This window comes from Rana temporaria, chromosome 9, assembly GCF_905171775.1.
Source record: "Rana temporaria chromosome 9, aRanTem1.1, whole genome shotgun sequence".
In the NCBI taxonomy this organism is placed as follows: domain Eukaryota; kingdom Metazoa; phylum Chordata; class Amphibia; order Anura; family Ranidae; genus Rana; species Rana temporaria.
Window position 1 is genome coordinate 36,092,646 of NC_053497.1, and position 21,947 is coordinate 36,114,592.

The 21,947-nt window shown below is 46.2% G+C and overlaps 1 protein-coding gene across 1 annotated transcript in view; it reads left to right on the plus strand.

Moving 5' to 3' along the window:
- PRX (periaxin) overlaps positions 1-21,947 on the plus strand; it is a 67,469-nt gene that overhangs the window by 35,440 nt on the left and 10,082 nt on the right. The window contains exons 2-6 of the mRNA XM_040323165.1: positions 5,160-5,215; positions 9,061-9,162; positions 17,045-17,158; positions 20,156-20,315; positions 20,526-20,719. Of these exons, the coding sequence (XP_040179099.1) occupies positions 17,132-17,158; positions 20,156-20,315; positions 20,526-20,719 (381 nt within the window). The 5' untranslated portion in view covers positions 5,160-5,215; positions 9,061-9,162; positions 17,045-17,131. The remainder of the gene's footprint in view (positions 1-5,159; positions 5,216-9,060; positions 9,163-17,044; positions 17,159-20,155; positions 20,316-20,525; positions 20,720-21,947) is intronic.

Genomic DNA, 21,947 nt, shown 5'->3' on the forward strand with positions numbered 1-21,947 from the left:
TAATATCCCAATTTAAAAAAAAAAAAAAATTTCCCTCGGTTTAGGCCGATACGTATTCTTCTACATATTTTTGTTTAAAAAAATCGCAATAAGCGTATATTGATTGGTTTGCGCAAAAGTTATAGCGCCTACAAAATAGGGGATAGATTTATGATTTTTATTTTGTTTTACTAGTAATGGTGGCGATCTGCGATTTTTTTGTCAGGCCTGCGATATTGCGGCAGACGTATCGGACACTTTTGACACAATTTTGGGACGATTCACATTTATACAGCGATCAGTGCTATAAAAATGCACTAATTACTGTATAAATGTGACTGGCAGTGAAGGGGTTAACACTAGGGGGTGAGGAAGGGGTTAAATGTGTATCCTGGGTGTGTTCTAACTGTGTGGGGGGAGGGGACTGACTGGGGGAGGTGACCGATGCTGTGTCCCTATGTACAAGGGACACAGCATCGGTCTCCTCTCTCCCTAACAGCACTTCCCTGATGTCACGGCCGATCGTGGGTACCTGGCGGACATCGCGGCCGCCAGGCACACGCATCAGCTTCCCAGCGATGCGCCGGGCACAGTGTTTCCCCGCTGCGCACCCCCAGTGGCGCACACAGGGAATGTAAACAAGAGGACGTCCACTCTGCACTTGAGAGCCGCGCTGTGGACGTCTTTCGTCCATAACGCAGATCCCAAGTGGTTAAAAATGTGCAGATGTATTTACTTTGTATATAGAGGCTGGTCTATTGCTGAATTGACAGTTTTTATAAGGAATTAGCAATATAATTTGTAATTTGCCACTATCAAAACCAGTAAATGTATTTTTACATACAGTGCCTTGCAAAAGTATTCACCCCTCTTGGCATTTTTCGGGTTTTGTTGCCTCATAACCTGGAATTAACATGGATTGTTTGAGGATTTGCGTCATTTAATTTACAGAACATGCCCACAACTTTGAAGATTTTGTTTTATTATTGTGAAGCAAACAACAAATAGGACAAAATAACAGAAAAAGTCAATGTGCATAACTATTCACCCCCCCTAAAGTCAATACTTTGTAGAGACACCTTTTACGGCTATCACAGCTCCAAGTCGCTTTGGATAAGTCTCTATGAGCTTGCCACATCTTACCACTGGGATTTATGGCCATTTCTCCTTGCAAAACTGCTCCAGCTCCTTCAAGTTAGATGGTTTGCGCTTGTGAACAGCAATCTTTAAGGCCTCGTACAGACGAGGGGATATCCGATGGAAACGGTCCGCCGGACCGTTTCCATCGGACATTTCTCCTCCGGATTTAGATTCGATGGCTGTACACACCATCGGATCAGAATCCGCGCGGAAAACATCCGCGGTGACGTATCCGCGCCGTCGCTGTGACGATAACGCGGCGACGTGCGCGACGCTAGAAAGTAAATACTTCCACGCATGCGTCTAATCATTCCGACGCATGCAAGGGATGGTGATCGGACGGACTAATCCGGTGAGTCTGTACAGATGACCGGATAAGTCAGACGGACAAGATTCCAGCGGATAGATTTTGTAGCATGCTACAAAAATTTTATCCGCTGGAAATCCGTCGGCTGGATTTTTATCCGCTGGAAAATGTCCGCTCGGGCCTACACACGACCGGATCTATCTGCTGGAACTGATCCGCGGATAAATCCCAGCGGATAGATCAGGTCGTGTGTACGGGGCCTTAAGTCTGACCACAGATTTTCTATTGGATTGAGGTCTGGGCTTTGACTATACCGTTCCGACACATTTACATATTTCCCCTTAAACCACTCAAGTGTTGCTTTAGCAGTGGGTTTGGGGTCATGGTCCTGCTGGATGTTGAACCTCCGTCGCACAAATCGCACACAGAGTGGTACAGGTTTTGCTCAAGAATATCCCTGTATTTAGCACCATCCATCTTTCCCTCAACTCTGACCAGTTTACCAGTCCCGACTGCTGAAAAACATCCCCACAGCATGATGGTGTTCTTTGGGTGATGTGATGTGTTGGGTTTGTGCCAGACATAGCGTTTTCTTTGATGGCCAAAAAGTAAAATTTTAGTCTTATCAGACCAGAGCACATTCCACCATACATTTTGGGAGTCTCCCACATGCCTCCACACGTGGATTAGATGCAAAATCTAGCAAGGAACTACATAGTATAAAATAAAAGAGAGGCACCTCTAAAGCCTCGTACACACACACGCGTTTTTCTCGGCAAGAAAGCTGCTGGGAATCCCGACGAGAAAAATAGAGAACCTGCTCTCTAGTTTCTCGTCTGGATTCTCGACAGAGTGTTTACTGCAGAGAAAGTCGTTTGTGTGTATACTTACCTGTCCCAGGTAAACCCGTGCATGCGCAAAGACACTTTGACGCATGCGCGGTAGCATACAAGGGACGTGTAGGGTGTAGCAAGATGGCGGCGACGGCATCGAATGTGACAAATGCAGGCTCGTCGTAGACGATGACGTCACCGCGTTCTTGCCATTCAAAAGAACGGCGGTTCTTTTGAATGGCCGTGTGTACACAGGGCTAGGCAAGGCTAGCTTGCCGGAATCCCATCAGGAAAACCAACGTTTTTTTTCCTGACAGGGCTTAAGTACAGGGCTTAAGTGTATCAATATGTTGCTAAATGTTGTACCTTCATTAAATGTAACCGTATTGCTACACTTAGAGGTGCCTTTCTTCTCTTTTATACTCAGTTGTGACATGACACTACTCTTATATCAAGACATCGCTTGTATATCAAGTCAAAATGTATTAAAAAATTTAGCTTGTCCTGCAAATCCATCTCAAACCAAGTTACTCTCAAACCAAGGTTTTACTGTACTGCCATTCTGGCAAGCTAATTAACCAATTGTTTTTTTTAAATCTCTTGGGTTCTCTTTCTTGGTCCTTCCATGTCCATAATGACGGAATTTCACCATCAATGCTGGATACCCAGACCATGAATCCAGGATGTCTTGAAGTCCCCAACTCAGACACCCAAGAGTTCTGCAATGAACTATCGGATTTCTTCATCAACAAAATTGAAAGAATCCGGGAAAGCATCATGCAAAACAATACCCCCCTCAACCCCACCGTCAATCAACCACAAAACACCCACAGAAACGCTCTACAATCAACAAAGTTCACTCTGGAACCGATCTCCATCGATACCACAAAAAATATCATTGGTGCTTTGCGGAACAGCACATCGCCCAATGATATCATCCCCACCAAACTGCTGAAGGAATGTGCCGACATCCTGGCACCACCCATCACACAGCTTATAAACCAGTCATTTAAGGAAGGCACAGTGCCATCCCTGTTGAAAGAGGGCACAATCCAGCCCATCTTGAAAAAACCTAACCTGAATCCCAAGGACCCAACTCACCGCCGTCCCATAACAGGCCTAAATGTTCTCTCCAAGATAATGGAGAAAGTAGTGGTACAACAGCTGCAACAGCATCTAGATACCCACAATCTACTGGATCCATTACAATCAGGCTTCCGTCCCGGACACGGGACAGAAACGGCCTTACTCAAAATATGGGACGATGCCCTCGAGGCCGCAGACGAAGGAGAATCTTGTCTCCTGGTTCTGCTGGACCTAAGCGCAGCCTTTGACACGGTAGACCACAAACTGTTACTGATGCGACTAGCCAAGGTAGCAGAAGTCGCAGAAGGTGATTTACCATGGTTTTCTTCCTTTCTTGAAAACCGATCACAAACAGTTAAATTGGGTTGTTTCACGTCGGAAAAGCGCACGGTGTCATGTGGAGTCCCCCAAGGATCCCCCCTGTCACCGGTGCTTTTCAACATCTATCTTCGCCCTCTCTTTGATATTATCAGTAGCCAAGAACTACTCTATCACTCTTATGCAGACGATACGCAACTGTATTTTCGCATCTGCAACAAAAAGGATCATCATCTCAGTTTAGAGAAATGTCTCTCTTTGATAGAAAACTGGATGACTAAGAGTTATCTTAAACTCAACAGTTCAAAAACAGAACTTCTTATGTTTCACGCCAGCCGAAAGAGTCAACTGGCAACAACCTGGACACCCCCGCCCATTCTGGGCCAAATCATCACCCCTAGCTCCAAAGTCAAAAGTCTCGGGGTCATCTTCGACACCTTCATGACAATGGACGCACAAATAGGGTCAGTAGTCAGCGGAGCGCACCATCTGTTGCGCCTACTACGCAGACTTATTCCATTTATCCCCAAAGAAGACGTAGCAGTCGTGGTGGGAACAATCGTGAATTCCAGACTGGACTATGCTAACGCCCTGTACCTCGGACTCCCAAAGTACCAAATCTCCCGTCTGCAAGTCGTTCAGAATACGGCCGCCAGACTGGTGACTGGGAAAAAAAAATGGGAATCAATCTCACCTTCGTTGAGAACCCTTCACTGGCTGCCAGTAAAAGACAGAATTGCATTTAAAGCACTCTGCCTGACACATAAGTGCATCCATGGGAAGGCTCCGCAATATCTTTGCGACAAGATAGAACCTCACAATTCGAATCGCGTTCTGCGATCCACCGACCAAAATCTGGTCAGGGTACCAAAAACCAAATTCAAGTCCAAAGGAGAAAGAAGGTTTGCTTTTCAGGGTCCTAGACTATGGAACGCTTTACCAACCAGAATTCGGTTGGAGGAAAACCACCTGACTTTCAGAAGACGAATCAAAACTCTGCTCTTTTGATGTCATGAGACACGAACAACTAGCGCCCAGAAGCGATTCAGTTCGCATGCGCCGCGCTTTATAAGTTTTTCATTCATTCATTCATTCATACCTTCATGGTGAAGGAAGCAGAACTCAGTAGTGTGGAGATTTTATTACTTTTGGACACAGCCAAGAACTAAAATCCAACCTTCTCACTATGGAAACACCAGTCCCTTCACCTGCCTGTCATTTATGGCAGGAGGGCTTGGTGGAGAGCTTCAGAGGAAGTTGAATGATTTTATTTAGCAGCTTAAACCTTATGTAGTCACAGGCTGGGTAATATGGGGTAACAGTCCTGCAGGACTCTACTTGGTCTCATGTCAATAATTATTGTATTACAAGTTGTTAATGGCATGACCGTCTTTGTAAGAAAAGATAATGTGAAATTATTTTATGGCTCAGCATTATTAGAATGTCATGATTTTAGTAAAAATGGATAAAATACTGACTTATTGTTCTTCTCCCAGGTATAGGGGAAGAAAGATTAGAAAGACATGTGGTCAGTAAAGTGTCTGAACCCACAGTAAGTATTTTTTCTATCATATGCATGCTGCCTTTGACTATACCTGATTGCTGCTCCTTTACATTACACAAAGCTTTTGTCACTCATGAAGGTAACAAAAATATACTGGCATTTTATATCTTAGGACAATGACACATTTTGGGTTTTAGGGCAATGGCATATAAGACTATTAAAACAATAATGGCACAACAACAATGAAAGATTCCAGAGCAATGGTGCACTGATACTTGTGGACCCTTATCAATGGCATGTGCGATCCTATAACAACAGAACTATGGGAGAAAAGATACTAAGGAAATAATTGTACACAAGTATGCCTGTGCAAAAAAAAATGTGAAGATGTTCGCAATACACAAATCATCTTTTAACCACTTGCTTACTCGGCACATATACCCCCTTCCTGCCCAGGCGAAATGTCAGCTTTCATCACTGCGTCGCTTTAAATAAAAATTGCGCGGTCGTGTGACGTGCCTCCCAAACAAAATTGACGTCCTTTTTTTCCCACAAATAGAGCTTTCTTTTGGTGATATTTGATCACCTCTGCGGTTTTTATTTTTTGCGCTATTAACAAAAAAAGAGCGACAATTTTGAAAAAAAAAACACAATGGGCTAGATTCAGCAAGGATTTACGCCGGCGTATCTATAGATACGCCGCGTAAATTCAAAGCTGCGCCGGCGTATCTTCTTTCTGTATTCAGAAAGCAAGATACGCCGCAATTAGCCTAAGATCCGACTGGCGTAAGTCTCTTACACCGTCGTATCTTAGGGTGCATATTTACACTGGCCGCTAGGTGGCGCTTCTGTCGTTTTCGGCGTAGATCATGCAAATGACTTAGATACGCCGATTCACAAACGTACGCGCGCCCGGCGGAATTTTTTTACGTCGTTTGCGTAAGGCTTTTCTGGCGTAACGTTGCTCCTGCTTCTATGAGGCGTACGCAATGTTAAGTATGGACGTCGTTCCCGCGTCGCATTTTGAATTTTTTACGTCGTTTGCGTAAGTCGCTCGCGAATAGGGCTGGACGTAATTTACGTTCACGTCAAAACCAATACGTCCTTGCGGCGTACTTTGGAGCAATGCACACTGGGATATGTACACGGACGGCGCATGCGCCGTTCGTAAAAAAACGTCAATCACGTCGGGTCACCACCCATTTACATAAAACACGCCCCCCTCATACTCCTTTGAATTAGGCGCGCCTACGCCGGCCCCATTTACGCTACGCTACCGTAACTTAGGAGGCAAGTGCTTTGTGAATACAGCACTTGCCTCTCTGATTTACGGCGGCGTATCGTAAATACGATACGCTACGCCGTCGTAACAATGCGCCCGGCTACCTGAATCTAGCCCAATATTTTTTTCTTTTTGCTATAATAAATATCCCATTTTTAAAAAAAATATAAAAAAAAATCTCAGTTTAGGCCGATACCTATTCTACATATTTTATGTAAAAAAAAAAATCGCAATACGTGTATAGTGATTGGTTTGCGCAAAAGTTATAGTGGCTACAATATAGGGGATAGAATTCTGACTTTTTTTTTTATTCTTTTTTTTTTACTCGTAATACGGCGATCTGCGAATTTTGTCAGGACTGCGATATTGCGGCGGACACATGGGACACTTTTGACACATTTTTGGGACCATTCACATTAATACAGCGAACAGTGCTATAAAAATGCATTGATTACTGTATAAATGTGACTGGCAGGGAAGGGGTTAACACTAGGGGGCGAGGAAGGGGTTAAATGTGTATCCTGGGAGTGATTCTTACTGTGGGGGGAGGGGACTGACTTGGGGAGGTGACCGATACTGTGTCCCTATGTACAAGGGACACAGCATCTGTTTCCTCTCCCTGACAGGACGTGGAGCTATGTGTTTACACACAGAGCTCCACGTCCCTGCTCTGTCATTGCCGATCGCGGGTACCTGGCGCACATCGCGGCCACCAGGCACGCGCATCGGCATCTCGGGGATGCGCGCGCGCCCCCCAGTGACCGGAGGACGCGAGGCCGTAAAAAGACGGCCTCCCGGATTTATAGAGCCACCTGGTGGCCGTCTTTTTATTATGGCCCGGGTCTAAAGTAGATAATATTACTGTATTAATTAATATAATAAACTTCTTTTGCCCTATGCACCGCTTATGAATAAAACTAGGATCTGTTCCTATGGACACTGTGGTGCCCTAGAACAATATACATTGACAAATGGAGGTTCCAGTAGCAATGTGACAGCGACACTAATGCCGCATACACACGATCGGAAATTCCGCCAAGAAAACTGTGGATTTTTTTTTTCGACGTAATGTTGGCTCAAACTTGTCTTGCATAGACACGTGTTGTCGGAAATTCCAACCGTCAAGAACGCGGTGACGTACAACACGTACGACGGCACTAGAAAAGGGAAGTTCAATACCAGTCGTGTTAGTAGAAGTTTGGTGAGTGAGACGATTCGCGCTTTTCAGTCCGTTACAGCGTGACGAATGTGCTATCTACATTACGAACGCTAGTTTTACCAGACCGAGCGATTCCGTCTTGTACTTGATTCAGAGCATGTGTGGAATTTTGTGCGTCAGGATTGTCTACACATGCTCTGAATTTACGAGAACGCATTTTGTTGTCGTAAAATTTGAGAACAAGCTCTCAAATGTTTGTTGTCGGAAATTCCAACAGAAAATGTCCGATGGAGCCTACACACGGTCGGAATTTCCGACCAAAAACTCCCATCGAACATTTGTTGTCAGAAATTCTGAACGTGTGTACGTGGCATTAGGGTGTTAAAACAAATCCAGGGCACTCTATACTTGTGGAACTACATTTCCCATGAGGCATTGCAAGGCTGGCAGTTACAATTACTCCCATAGGCATGATGGGACTTGTAGTTCTGCAACAGCTGGAGGGCCCCAGGTTGCCTACCCCTGCTATACTGTGATCAGACCCAATTATAAAAGGATGCAGATGGTGCCATAAAAACATAAGTTCCAATCCAAGGTATCACCAGCACAGGCAGCTCTAGGCTTTGTGAGGCCCTAGGCAAAACTTGACATGGTTCCCCCACTCACACCCCCATGATGGGAAAAATAATTCAAGGACAAGAGCCTCTTCCCCACAACCCTGGCCGGTGGTTGTGGGGGTCTGTGGGCAGGGGGCTTATTGGAATCTGGAAGTCCCCTTTAACAAGGTGGCCCCCAGATCCTGCTCTTTAATAACTAAGGGGTGGGGGCCACCTGGTGTTGTCACCTGGTGAACCTGCCCCTTTGTGACGTCATTGACTGAGGGCATGCTGGGTCATTGACCTCACAAGGGGTGGTGTCACTGATATTCACTTGTTGTTAGGGACGCTGACGGCCCCGTTCCTGAGTCAGGGCTCTTAACGCTGCCTGAGCACAGCAGCGTTAAGGTCCCCTGTCCCTCAAAACTGGGGTAATGCATTGGTTAAGTTAGGCAGCCGCGAGGCCCCTGTGAGTGCGAGGCCTTAGGCGACCGCCTAATTTGCCTAATTAAAGAGCCGCCTCTGATCACCAGCATACCATGTTCCACCAAAAAAATGGCACACCATACAGTGATCAGAACCAAATGTAAAAGGGTGAAGGTGGTGCTATCAAAACATAAATTATAATCCCAAGGAAAAAACCAGCATGCCATGTTCAAACACAAAGAAAAAAACATTTATTGCCCCCTAAAAATGTGAAGTGACCCTTGGGATTTGCAGAAAAGGGCAACACTTGGAGCCCTCCAAAACGCAGACCTAGAGTATGTTGTGTGCCATTAAATAATGTTTTTCTCTCTCTTTTAACGGATTTCCCTTCACCTGCCTTGTTAATGGTATATCATTTTTGTTTCTACAGCAAGCAACTGTAAAAGAGAAGTTCAGCCCCCTAAAGCAGAGGTCTCCCCCCGCCGGCCGCCCCCACCTGTCCCTAGAGGAAATCAAAGACGCAGATCGAGCGGTGAGAATTTCCTCTCATTCATTGCAAGGAGGGGAAAGGGATGTTAGGCTGAAGTAGCAGAGATTGGGGTCATCACTCCAGCTCACATCCTGTGTTATGTTAGAAGGTGAAATGCGCTTCTCGCACAAGTGAATTCTAGGCACGTTACATGGCGGGGGAAATGGAAAAGTGAAGTGTCGCTAATATCAACTAAATAGTTGGTCTGATGATCTGCATACTTGTTCCAAATCAGAGCCTCGAAAAGTACTAAAAGTGGTTGTAAACCTCAGGCCTTGTACACACGACCAGACATGTCCGATGAAAACGGTCCGCGGACCGTTTTCATCGGACATGTCTGCTGGGAGGTTTTGGTCTGATGTGTGTACACACCATCAGACCAAAATCCCTATGGACAGAGAACGCAGTGACGTATACGACACCGACGTTCTCTGACACGGAAGTACAATGCTTCCACGCATGCGTCGAATCAATTCGACGCATGCGCGGGATTTCCGGTCCCTGGTTATACGTCATAACCAGCGGACATGTCCGATGCGTCATACTAACTATCGGACATGTCCGACGGACAGCTTTCCAGCGGACAAGTTTCTTAGCATGCTAAGAAACTTTTGTCCGCTGGAAACCTGTCCGCTCGGCCGGAAAACTGTCCGCTAGGCCCTACACACGGTCGGACATGTCCACGGAAACTGGTCCGCGGACCAGTTTCAGCGGACATGTTCGGTCGTGTGTATGAGGCCTCAGACATGAGATATGAACATAGCCCTTTATAGTGTGTACTATAGGGTTGTCCCGATACCACTTTTTTAAGACCGAGTACAAGTACCGATACTTTTTTTCAAGTACTCACCGAGACCGAATACCGATACTTTTTTTAATCTCATGTGACAGCGGCACATGTGTCAGTATGTTTTTTTTTTTTTATCTTTAACAATTTGTTTTTAATTTTTTAATTTTTTTTTATTTATAATGCTTTCTTCAGCCCTGTTGGGGGGGCTTTTTTCAGCCCTGTTGGGGGGGCTTTGGTGAGATATCAGGGGTATTAACAGACCTCTGACATCTCCCCTTTGAGACAGGGAAAGGGACTAGGGACACATGTTCCCCTGTCCCTTTCTCAGCAGCATCAGCTGCGCTGAAAATGAATGGAGTGAAGACAGTGTCTTCTCTTCATTCATAAACTGAAACATTTGTAAACACAGGTTACAATGTTTCAGTTATGTGAATGGACAGAGTCAGTGATCACTGACTCTGTCCATTCGGCGCAGTAAGGAGCCGGCTCCTACCCCGCTCTCCATCCTGACATTTCCAGGGGGTGGTGGAGGAGCACCGAAGGGGAGAGAAACACGGCGGCATACACGGGATACACACGGCGGCATACACGGGATACACACGGCGGGATACACACAGCGGCATACACGGGATACACACGGCGGGATACACACAGCGGCATACACAGGATACACGGCGGCTTTCAGCTGCTTTAAAATCAGCGGTGATCGGTGCTTGTAAGTTCCCCATGCACTGATCACCGCCAACAGTACAAGTATCGGGAGCATTTGCCCAAGTAAAAGTACTCGGGCAAATGCTTGGTATCGGTCCCGATACCGATACTAGTATCGTATCGGGACAACCCTAGTGTGTACTTGTCTCAATTAAGAGCACTCGTTTCTAGTTTCTGCTGATTTGTTCATCTGGGAGGAAGGATCTCCAGCACACAGCCTGTGATTTACAGCCTTAGCTGTGTTCCAGCATGAAGTGTGAACTGGGTGTGAGCTCTCCTCACTAAGCTCTGCAGTGTGAAATTTCGGCTCCCCGTCCACTTTTTCTGGCAGCTTAGACAAGCTTTAATAATTCTGATCTTTGAACAACTGTAGAGAAGAGAACACTGCATATAGACAGGGGGATTTGACCCATCTCTGTGTATCATCTGAGGCCAGACACTTCACCGGGCGTACGTTCGTGAATAGGCGTATCTAGTGATTTACATATTCTACGCCGACCGCAATGGAAGTGCCACCTAGCGGCCAGCTTAAATATTGCACCCTAAGATAGGACGGCGCAAGCCGTCGTATCTTAGATAGGTTTAAGTGTATCTCAGTTTGAGAATACACTTAAACTTAGGTCGGCACAGATTCCGAGTTAGGTCGGCGTATATACTGATACGCAGACCTAAGTCTACCTGAATCTAGCTACTTGTCTCCAGAACTGCCCCTAAATCCCCCCCCCCCCCCGACAGTTAACAAGGGGCACTGGTCCTTTTCTAGGTTAATTGTTGTCCACTTCCTGTGAGCACAGGCAGTCATGGACACACCCCTGGGTCAGCCTGAGCCAGGGGTCAAGTCCTGGGGGAAAAAGTGTGGGAACTCCCACCCAAGATCCACTCCCCCACCAAAAAAAATAAAAAATGATACGCTCATATGCATAATTACTAAACCGCATGTTTTTTTTCGATCCACTGTACCTTAGTTATTCTTTATGTTACTGGCCGCTTCCTGTATATGGATTCATCGGGTAGTGTGCGGATATTTCGTCACTTCCTCGATGCCGCAATGTCTCCTGGGAGCTTTTGTCATTGTTCCCAGGAGACATTGCAGAGGTCTGCCGCGAGTTATCGCGGGATTTAGGAAGAACTTTAAGCGGAAGCGGCCAGTAACATAAAGGATTACTAAGGTTCGCCTGCCCCTGACAGTGACTCGAGCTGGGCATCGCCGCTTAGTGAAGGATTGGCTCGGGCGGCTCGGCTGATCTATTCCTGCAAAGGGAACTGCGTTCCTGCTGTGAAAAAAGTGCAGGGACTCCGTTCCCACGCGTTCCCGCAGGACTTGAGCCCTGGCCTGAGCGCATTTAATAAGTACAACGTTAAAGATCTCCCACCACTGACACCAAAATAGCAGAGGAAGGGTAATGTAAGGTGGCACTGTCAATCAAACGACGGCTAGAAATAAGGTATAATACATGTGTGTATGTGTGGGGGGGTTTGAAGTCATGAAAAAACAGCATGACAGCCTAGCAGAGATGTCAGCACTGGCAGCCTTTATTTTCTTTTAGAATCGTTTTTCTTTAATTGTGTTTTATGTGAATATATTTGTGCACATGACAACCTCTGACCTCAGCGTGTATGAAGGAGGGTGTTGTGCAAGTACGGCTGTACCCGAAAATTGGTACAATTGTCTAGCAGATAACAGTACAGGTAGTGAGGTTGTGATTCACAGGTTTGCTGCCAGAAGTAAACACAGCTATCACATGATCACTGCTTACCTCTGGCACTAGAGCAGTGGTTCTCAACCTGGGGGTCGGGACCCCCTTGGGGGTCGAATGACGATTTGCCAGGGGCCACCAAATCCTGGGCTGTTCCTGAAGCTCGCAACGCTCTCCCAGCCTTTTTGCAGCCGCCCAGCTGGGCTGTTCCTGGAGCCCGCAGCCGCCCACTTAGCTTCTTCGCAGCTGCCCATTCAGGTCACAGCATGACTGGGGGGCAGATACTAGAGGTCAGCTGACTGGTGAGGAATGTGAAGTGGGAGGGGCTGGAGGAGACCCTATCTCCTGATTTCGCTTTAGGTGTCACTGCTATGAGACACCATAAAGCCGGAGACACAGTGAGTAACACTCCCTGTGATTATACAGTGATACCTCGGTTCACGAACGCTTCTGTTCACGAACAACTCGGTTCACGAACAGAAAAGTTCATAAAAATATGCTCCGGTTCACGAACTCCGCCTCGGTTCACGAACAGGAGCCGCGGCCATTTTAATGCTATTTCCAGGCTCTCACATGGTTGTGACTTCCTGTAGGAAGACCGTGGAGAGAAGAAGACACACAGAAAGAAGTACTGTGAGTACTCTGCAAACATTTTAAGTGATGTTTGGATTTTTGGTGTGCTTTTTAGCACATACAGTACTGTACTGTACTACAGTACTGTAAGTGCGGAGCAGCAATGAAGGTGACAGGAATAGCAATGCAGGTGACAATGTGCAAAGTGGAAATGCAGGTGACAAGAATGTGCAGCGCAAGCATGGTGGCAAAAAGAAAGTGCAGAGCAGTAGTAAAGGTGACAGCAAGGTTGTGAAGAAAATATACATTACCATACTGTACTAATGTGTATTGTAATTTGTTTCATATTTTTGTGCTTCAAAAACCCCCAGCACGGATTAATCGGATTTACATTGAACCCTATGGGAAAATGTGCCTCGGTTCGCGACCAATTCGGTTCGCGACCAGAGTCAGTTCACGAATTAAGTTCGTGAACCGAGGTATCACTGTAGTTGCCATTAAGTCCTCACTACAGTTCTCAGGTCAGCAGATGACCTTGATCACGAGCACCTAACTTGGCCGATCAGATCTCCCCTCAGCACTGCCACTGATCCCATCCCCCCCCCCCCCCCCAGAAAGGAGTAAGAGAAGGGGAAAAAAATTAAGAATACATGAAAGGGAGAGGAAAAGAGGTGGAGGAACAAAGAAAAAGGAAGAGAAAGAATAAGAGAAAGAACAAGAAAGACGGCTAAAAAGAGGGATGGGGGACAAGAAATTAGGATAGAGAGAGATAAAAGGGAAAGAAAAGAGAACAAAGAGTAAGAGTGGTACTTCCTAAAATGTACCGTAAGGGGGTTTAATACTGTACCTCTGGAAGGGACTCAGTGAGCGTTAAAAATATGTGGGTTAGGCTCGCAAATGACCTGTCTTGCCTTGGGTGCTGACAACCCACGCTATGAAAATTATACTGTTGGGGGTCCCCACAACTTGGGAAATTTTATCAAGGGGTCAGAGCACTAGAAAGGTTGAGAACTAGAGGAACCTTGCAAAGGACTGACTTGTCCTCTGCACTAGGCTCCCAGTGAGTTCATTTTCCCAAGGGGGAGATGTGTCTGATTGGGGGCAGATCTTTTCTGAGATTTGAGAAGCCACCTTGGACTCAGACTTGGACTTTGATTATATCTGCAGAAACAGAGACAGACACCCACTGGTTATGAAAGGGCAGGCTAATCCTAGGGAAAGGTTTCAGAGAAGTCCTGCATACTCTTGAGACACCCTGCCATTTGGAGAAGGACCTTTGTGCCCAGCCTGCTATCCGGATTGGTACATCCTTGCAGCACAGCACCCCTTCTGGAAGGCCACATGTGACAGCCACAAGGGGCACCTGTTTAAAGAAGTAATCCTTGATTACCCTCAGAGGTCAAGTCCTGGGGAAAAAAGTGTGGGAACTCCCACCCAAGATCCACTCCCCCACCAAAAAAAAAATGATACGCTCATATGCATAATTACTAAACCGCATGTTTTTTTTTCCGATCCACTGTACCTCAGTATTTCTTTGTTACTGGCCACTTCCTGTATATGGATTCATCGGGTAGTGTGCGGGTATTCCGTCACTTCCTCGATGCCGCAATGTCTCCTGGGAGCTTTTGTCATTGTTCCCAGGAGACATTGCGGAGGTCTTCTGCGAGTTATCGCGGGATTCAAGTTCTTTCTAAATCCCGCGACAACTTGCGGCAGACCTCCGCAGTGTCCCCTGGGAACAATGACAAAAGCTCCCAGGAGACATTGCGGCATCGAGGAAATGACGGAATACCCGCACACTACCCGATGAATCCATATACAGGAAGCGGCCAGTAACATAAAGGACTCAAGCTGGGCATCGCCGCTTAGTGAAGGATTGGCTCGGGCGGCTCGGCTGCTCTAGTCCTGCAAAGGGAACGGAGTTCCTGCTGTGAAAAAAGTGCAGGAACTCCGTTCCCACGCGTTCCCGCAGGACTTGAGCCCTGATTACCCTCGATCACTCTGCTGTATGCAAGTCTTGCAAAATTGATGGTGTTGTGGCAGTAGATGTGGCAGAAGTGCTTTACTGTCCATAGTTGAACTCATTATTGTAATACTGACTGTTCCGTACATAAATAAGAAAATCACAAGAAGACATTGTTATGACTGTTCCTTATAAGCTACCTAGCCCAAAGTAGAACTTCACTTCTAAATGATATTCTGTAATAGTTAGAAAATGCAGCGAGGAAATGGGACAGGGTGAAAAGTGAATGGGTAATATTTTTCTGAGAAACCTTCAGCCCCCCTGACCCAATTTTCCAGTCCCTAGTTGCTTGTGTTTCCTGATCTAGCCTGTGCCCAGTTATCTTATGAGTAACATCAACAGAAGACGTTTTTCCTGTAAGTCAAATTCCTAATGTTTCCTGTCAAAACCATTTGTGAGGATCAGTAAAGTTCCATTGCTCATTTCTCTTACTGGCTTTGAAAGGGTCCTAATCTGCCCTATTTAGGAAAGTAGGTGGTCATTTTAAGTGGATGAAAGTATAAGAAGCAGAAATCACAAGATGCCTTTTTATGCTTTGTTACTGGGAAAATTATTGTATTTGTGCCCAATTGCTACAAACTTGTCTATTGAGAGCGCCTTCATTGGACACCAAGACAACCTCATTGGCCAGAGGGTAATGGTTAGGCTTCGCTATGCAGTTATGGAATGTCAGGTATCAATAACAAAGTTCAAATAGGCTTCTCTGGCTAATAAATGTAATAACAGTCATCTCGGGGTGATCGCTTATAGGCAGAACTTTAAAGCATCTCTATTACTAGAGTTAAAAACTTTAAAAAGTGCTTTCTGCAAAGAAAATAATGAATACTACATACACCTGTCCTGTCAACCGTGCCACCAGTCTTTACTTCCTTTAACCACTTGTCCACCGGAGGACGTCATATGACGTCCTCGACTTTGTGCGGTGATATCTGAATAATGCCTGCAGCTACAGGCATCATTCAGATATCGCAAACTTCAGCCGCCGATTCTGTGCACGATAAGAACGATTAAAGCGGCGGTTCCGCCGCTTGATCGTTCTTATAGGCAGCGGGGCGGGACATCCCCCCCTTCCACCGCCATCCGGTGCTTCTCTGGGCTCTCCCGTGCCATCGGGGGCCCGGAGAGCGAATCGGTCGGCGGTGCCTGGAAAGCATAGAGATGACTGGGGACCAGATGGTCACCAGTCATCTCTATGACCGCCGGAAGGCCCGGGCGCGACGTTATGACGTCACGCCCGGTACCCGGAAGTAAACAAAGCCGCAATCGCGGCTGTCGGCATGTGATCTGTGATTTTTTTTTCACAGATTTCATGCTTGTAAGCCTTATTGACCCCACATCTCTCCATAAAGAGGACCTGTCACACTGATTCCTATTACAAGGGATGTTTACATTCCTTGTAATAGGAATAAAAGTGATCAAAAAAAGAAAGTGTAAAAAATAAAAAAAATTAAGTAAAATAAAAATAAAATTAAAAATAATCCCGTTTCCTGGGCTGGAATTGGACCAGTTTACGGTCTATCATAGAACCCGGTCCAGGAGGCGGGACTTTGTATTACAGAGGCCGCTGAGTAAACAGGAGATTCTCGCTGTATGTAATCTGGCGGCGCTCATCCCGCCCCCCTCCCTGAGATGGGCATTGATCAGGCTGAATTCATGGCAATCGGGAGGCTGCAGATGGGCATTAATCAAACTGAATTGATGGGCAATTGTGAAGCTGCACTTTGGCATTGATCAGGCTGCATTGATGGGCAATTGTGAGGCTGCAGATGGGCATTAATCAGGCTGCATTGATGGGCACTGACCTTTATTTTGCTTCAAAGTTCTTTATTTAAAAAAAAAAACATTTCCTGAAACTTCCGTCTTAAAATGAAGGTGCGTGTTATACGCCTGTGCGTGTTATATGCCGATAAATACGGTATTTGAACTAGTTTACCGGTTTTATGTTGAACTGGTGCTACAAACAAAAACCAACCAACCTCAAGTGAGACAGCATAGCTTGGACTGTGTTCGTTCTTTTCTGGATGCTCTTCCTTTCAGTAATATGGTGGAATCAGGAGTAGCCTAAACTGTTGTTTCTGATCTTGTTTTTAGGCACAGAAAGAGAAGCTGCATGAGGAGCTAAAGAAAGTTTTACTACTGAAAGGACAAAGAAACTCGGCAGAGACAGAAGAACCAAAGATGGAGACTAAAATCCACATTACTGAGGTGAGAGGGAAAGCATTTACATATACACTCGCCTGCCACTTTATTAGGTACACCTTGCTAGTAACGGGTTGGACCCCCTTTTGCCTTCTAAACTGCCTTAATTCTTTGTGGCATAGATTCAACGAGGTGTTGGAAACATTCCTCAGAGATTTTGGTCCATAATGACACGATAGCATCACTTATTGTCGGCTGCACATCCGTGATGTGAATCTCCTATTCCACCAAATCCCAAAGGTGCTCTATTGGATGAGATCTGGTGACTGTGGAGGCCATTGGAGTACAGTGGCCTCATTGTCATGTTCAAGAAACCAGTGGTGAGCAGCCAACCGTTCGTATTTTTACGGACAGTTCGTAAAAACAAGCACTTTTTTCCCCCGTTCGTAAATGTCTGTGGTTGCGGGAATGTACCAGTAAAAATAGCCGAGATCGGTTCGGCTTGGAACTGCGCATGGAGATAGGAGGCAGGGGGTGATTGCAGGCAGGGGGTGATTGGAGGCAGGGGGTGATGGTGGCTGTAGTGGCAATGCAGAGGGGGGTGGAGGCAGGAGGCAATGGAGGCAGGGGGAGATTGGAGGCAGGGGGTGTTAGTGGCAGGGGGTTATTGGAGGCAGGGGGTGTTGGTGGCACCGCAGAGGGGGATGGAAGCAGGGGACGATGGAGGCAGGGGGTGATTGGAGGCAGGGGGTGATGGTGGCTGTAGTGGCAACGCAGAGGGGGGTGGAGGCAGGGGGCAATGGAGGCAGGGGGAGATTAGAGGCAGGGGGTGTTAGTGGCAGGGGGTGATTGGAGGCAGGGGGTGATGGTGGCTGTAGTGGCAATGCAGAGGGGGGTGGAGGCAGGAGGCAATGGAGGCAGGGGGAGATTGGAGGCAGGGGGTGTTAGTGGCAGGGGGTTATTGGAGGCAGGGGGTGTTGGTGGCACCGCAGAGCGGGATGGAAGCAGGGGACGATGGAGGCAGGGGGTGATTGAAGGCAGGGGGTGATGGTGGCTGCAGTGGCAATGCAGAGGGGGTGGAGGCAGGGGGCAATGGAGGCAGGGGGAGATTAGAGGCAGGGGGTTATTGGAGGCAGGGGGTGTTGGTGGCACCGCAGAGGGGGATGGAAGCAGGGGACGACGGAGGCAGGGGGTGATTGGAGGCAGGGGGCCTGGGGGAGATTGGAGGCAGGGGGAGATTGTGGCACCGCAGAAGGGGGTGAAGGCAGGGGGTGTTGGTGGCAGAGGGGGATGGAGGCAGGGGGTGATGTGACTAAATAATGTGCCCTTATTATATCGAAAAAAAAAAAAAATGTTTACCTTAATATCTACCTTAAATCACATTGCTATTTGCCTAGCGTACTTGTTTGTAGCCTAAATACTGAAATTTGCACCTAAAAATGTAATTTAGTTACTTTTGTGAAATGCCAGTAAAAACGTAGCTGCGCCAGTAAATTTAGAGTTTTGTGCCAGTAAATTTTAATCTGGTAGGTTGGCAACACTGGTGGTGAGATGATTTGAGCGTTGTGACATGATGCAAACTGATTTGCATGCAGGCTGTTGACCAGAAAAACACATTATAATTTCCTTTATTGGAAATTATAATTCAGATCTCACAATACACCTTATTTTCAAGCAGTTGATGATCACTTTAATGATCTGACAGAATCATTTCCCTTCCGCATCAATCTTTATTCCAAAAGGTGTTGAACCAATGAACACTGTCGATTGGAAACCTCTCAAAGCACCCATAGGCAGGAGATCATTCCTGCCTGATCTTACTGAAATTAGATAAATTGAGTAATGATCAGGGCTTTTTCTTCTCACAGAATAGGTGCAGGAACTCCCCTCTCCCAAGCCACCCCTTGTCTCCGCCCCATCCCACCTCCAAGCACTATCAGATGTCGCCGCCCCCTGCCCACCTCCAAGCACCGTCAGATGTTTCCACCCATAACCCACCTCCCAGTACCCCCTATTTTAGAGAAAACAGAACCAAGTATAATTTTGTAGTGCTAAGTAATCTGTATAAAATTTGTTAATTATAATAAAAAAAGCAGTAAATGGATCCCATGCAGCAAGCAACGTTAGCCCCCCCCGCCCACAAAGCAAAAATAATAGACCCCCTGCAATAATACACACCCCCAACATAAATGCCTGGCAACATCAGATCTACCCCAGGAACAATAGACCCCACCAGCAACAACAGACCCCTCCCTCAACAGTAGATCCCTCCCAGCAACACTTGACCCACTAGCAACATGTAGCGCCCCCTTACTTTCAGTATGGGCACTACGTTAAAGCTAGTGGGGAATGGGAGAGTTATTTTGCTCCCATTCGCAATTTGCTAAATTTTGGGCTGCTGTCATTCCTGAACTATCAGTCTGCGCTCCAGGGGTGTCGTCACCACCCCTGGGCGACAGGTGGCACTAGAGGGGTTCTGGCAGAGATGCTTTTCCCCAGCAGCCAATTAGAGGAGTTTTCACTCACGGAGCATGCTGGGGGAGAGTATATCTGTGGCAGACGCCATTTTTCTAGGTCCTTCACGGGTTCCGGATTCCAGGTGCGGCACCCACCTTCAGGGTGTGAGCATCCAACGAACCCCGATGATGGCCTACCAGGCCGGGGTCGCATTTTACACGGAGTTCCTGGAAATAAAGCATTTGAAAACCTTTATTCATTAAATGGGAATTCGCTCACTACTCTGCTCATCAAATACACCCCTAGACAACACTGAGGTAACTTAATATGCCGATCCCAACAACAACGGGGGCTACACACACAAGAACCCTCCAGCGACAATAGCTCCCCCAGAAGCTGACGTCTTTGGACCCTTCACACACCCCACTAGCCCTTGCTACTGCATACATTCAGTGCTGGAGGTGCTGGAAATGGGTTCCCCCACGTTCCTGCTGAAACAAAAGCCCTGGTAATGATCAGGATGTTTATGGCCAGTCTTAGAAAGGGCAAGTATGTACTTTGATCATACTAATCTGCTTAACAACTATTTAATGTTTTTGATACCAGGAGAAGTTGAGAGCCTCGGAGATGGTGGAGGTTATTGTAGAAACTGAGGCTCAGTCTGGAATGAGTGGCATCAGCATCTCTGGAGGAGGAAAGGATGGACTGTTCATATCAGATGTCCTCAAAGACTCCCCAGCTGCCAAAAATCTGCCTTTGCAAGAAGGTAAATGATCTAGCGGGATGGTGTTCATGTCTCATCTGGGATGGAATTGGCAATAACCTTATGATACTGTATTTCTTTCTTCCTAATTCAAACAGCTGTAGCAGGCCTGTTGTTCAGAAGTCTAACAAGGAACTAGAGCATTCTATTTGCTATAGAATAATTATTGAGTGTGTGCTAATTCATCCTTCTCTCTCCTTAACAATGTCACAGGGGACCAGATCATCAGTGCCCGAGTATACTTTGAGAACATTAAGTATGAAGATGCATTAAAAATCCTACAGTATGCAGAACATTACAAAGTCTCCTATTGCCTCAAGAGAACAGTGCCGTCTAGTGATGTCACAGTGTCATCAGAATCTGGGACTGTAGAGGTCAAAGGCCCAAAGGCCAAGATGCCAAAAATGGTATGTTGGAAAAAATAGGACTTATACAGGTATTGGAACCTGACCAATCCACTCAGAGTCATTTTTTTCTGTTTTGAATAGAGTGGTTTAGTTTAGTATACTTCTTAAACTTTACAGTTGTTCAGCATCCTAGTGGAGATATCAGTTGTCTACCTTCACTTAATTGTAAGTTGATTCAGACTTTTTAGACAAACTACTGACATACAGAGTTAAAGTAGTAGTATGGTCAAAGCTAGCTAAACTTAAACCTACTTCCAACCCTATTCTAAGCCCTATACTAACTACTGTGCAAGAGAAAGACACGTATGCTTACCTAATCTAAGGAACCTCACATGGTCAGGTTCCATCGATGGCTTCAGGGAAGAGGAGGGACAGCGGACAATAGATGTCACATAGTAAGTCTATGGGTGACGTCACCGCCCAGGCTCTGCACCCGTTATTGCTGCTGTCTCCTCTCTCCTTAAGCCTGCTGCTGGGGAGATCACATGACTGGACCACTGGATTGGATTAGGTAAGTATACATATATTTCCATTACAGGGTAGTTAGTTTAGTACTTAGAATGGGGGTGGAAGTAGGTTTAAAGGGTCACTAAAGGAATATTTTTTTTTTAGCGAAATAGCTTCCTTTACCTTACTGCAGTCCTGGTTTCATGTCCTTAATTGTCCGTTTTTGCTTTGATGTTGCTGTAAATCCTCTCTGTTCTGGACACTTCCTGGTTGTCTGTTTTCTGATCACCACAGTACTGGGAGATTTCTCACTGTGGTGACTTATCAAGGAGGTGTGATTACTGTGTGTAAAACTAAACTGGATTGGTGCTGAGGAGTTTTAGACAACGTATCACTGCCCTCTATTGGCTAACTGCCCTCTATTGGCTCTCTGTACCTCAGAGAACCAGGAAACAACAGCAAAAACAAAACTAAACTGCAGGCACATTATATGATTGTTTTTTATCTATTTTTAATCATTTTTAAAAGGAATCAGTTAACTTTTATGTCTCTATACCCTGTAAACTGTCATTTCAGCTAAACAATTTTTTTACTTTAGTGACCCTTTAAGCTTAGTTAGCTTTTGACCGGACTTTCACTTTAAAATCAAAGTGTTGGCCGAAGCATTGGCCAGGAAGAGCAGAAGCTCTGAAGGCAAAACAATGTACTCAAAGACAGAAGTGAATATAAACATCAGAGTCCTCCTTCCCGGCCATGGGTCCCAGACTATGTCCATAGTTAT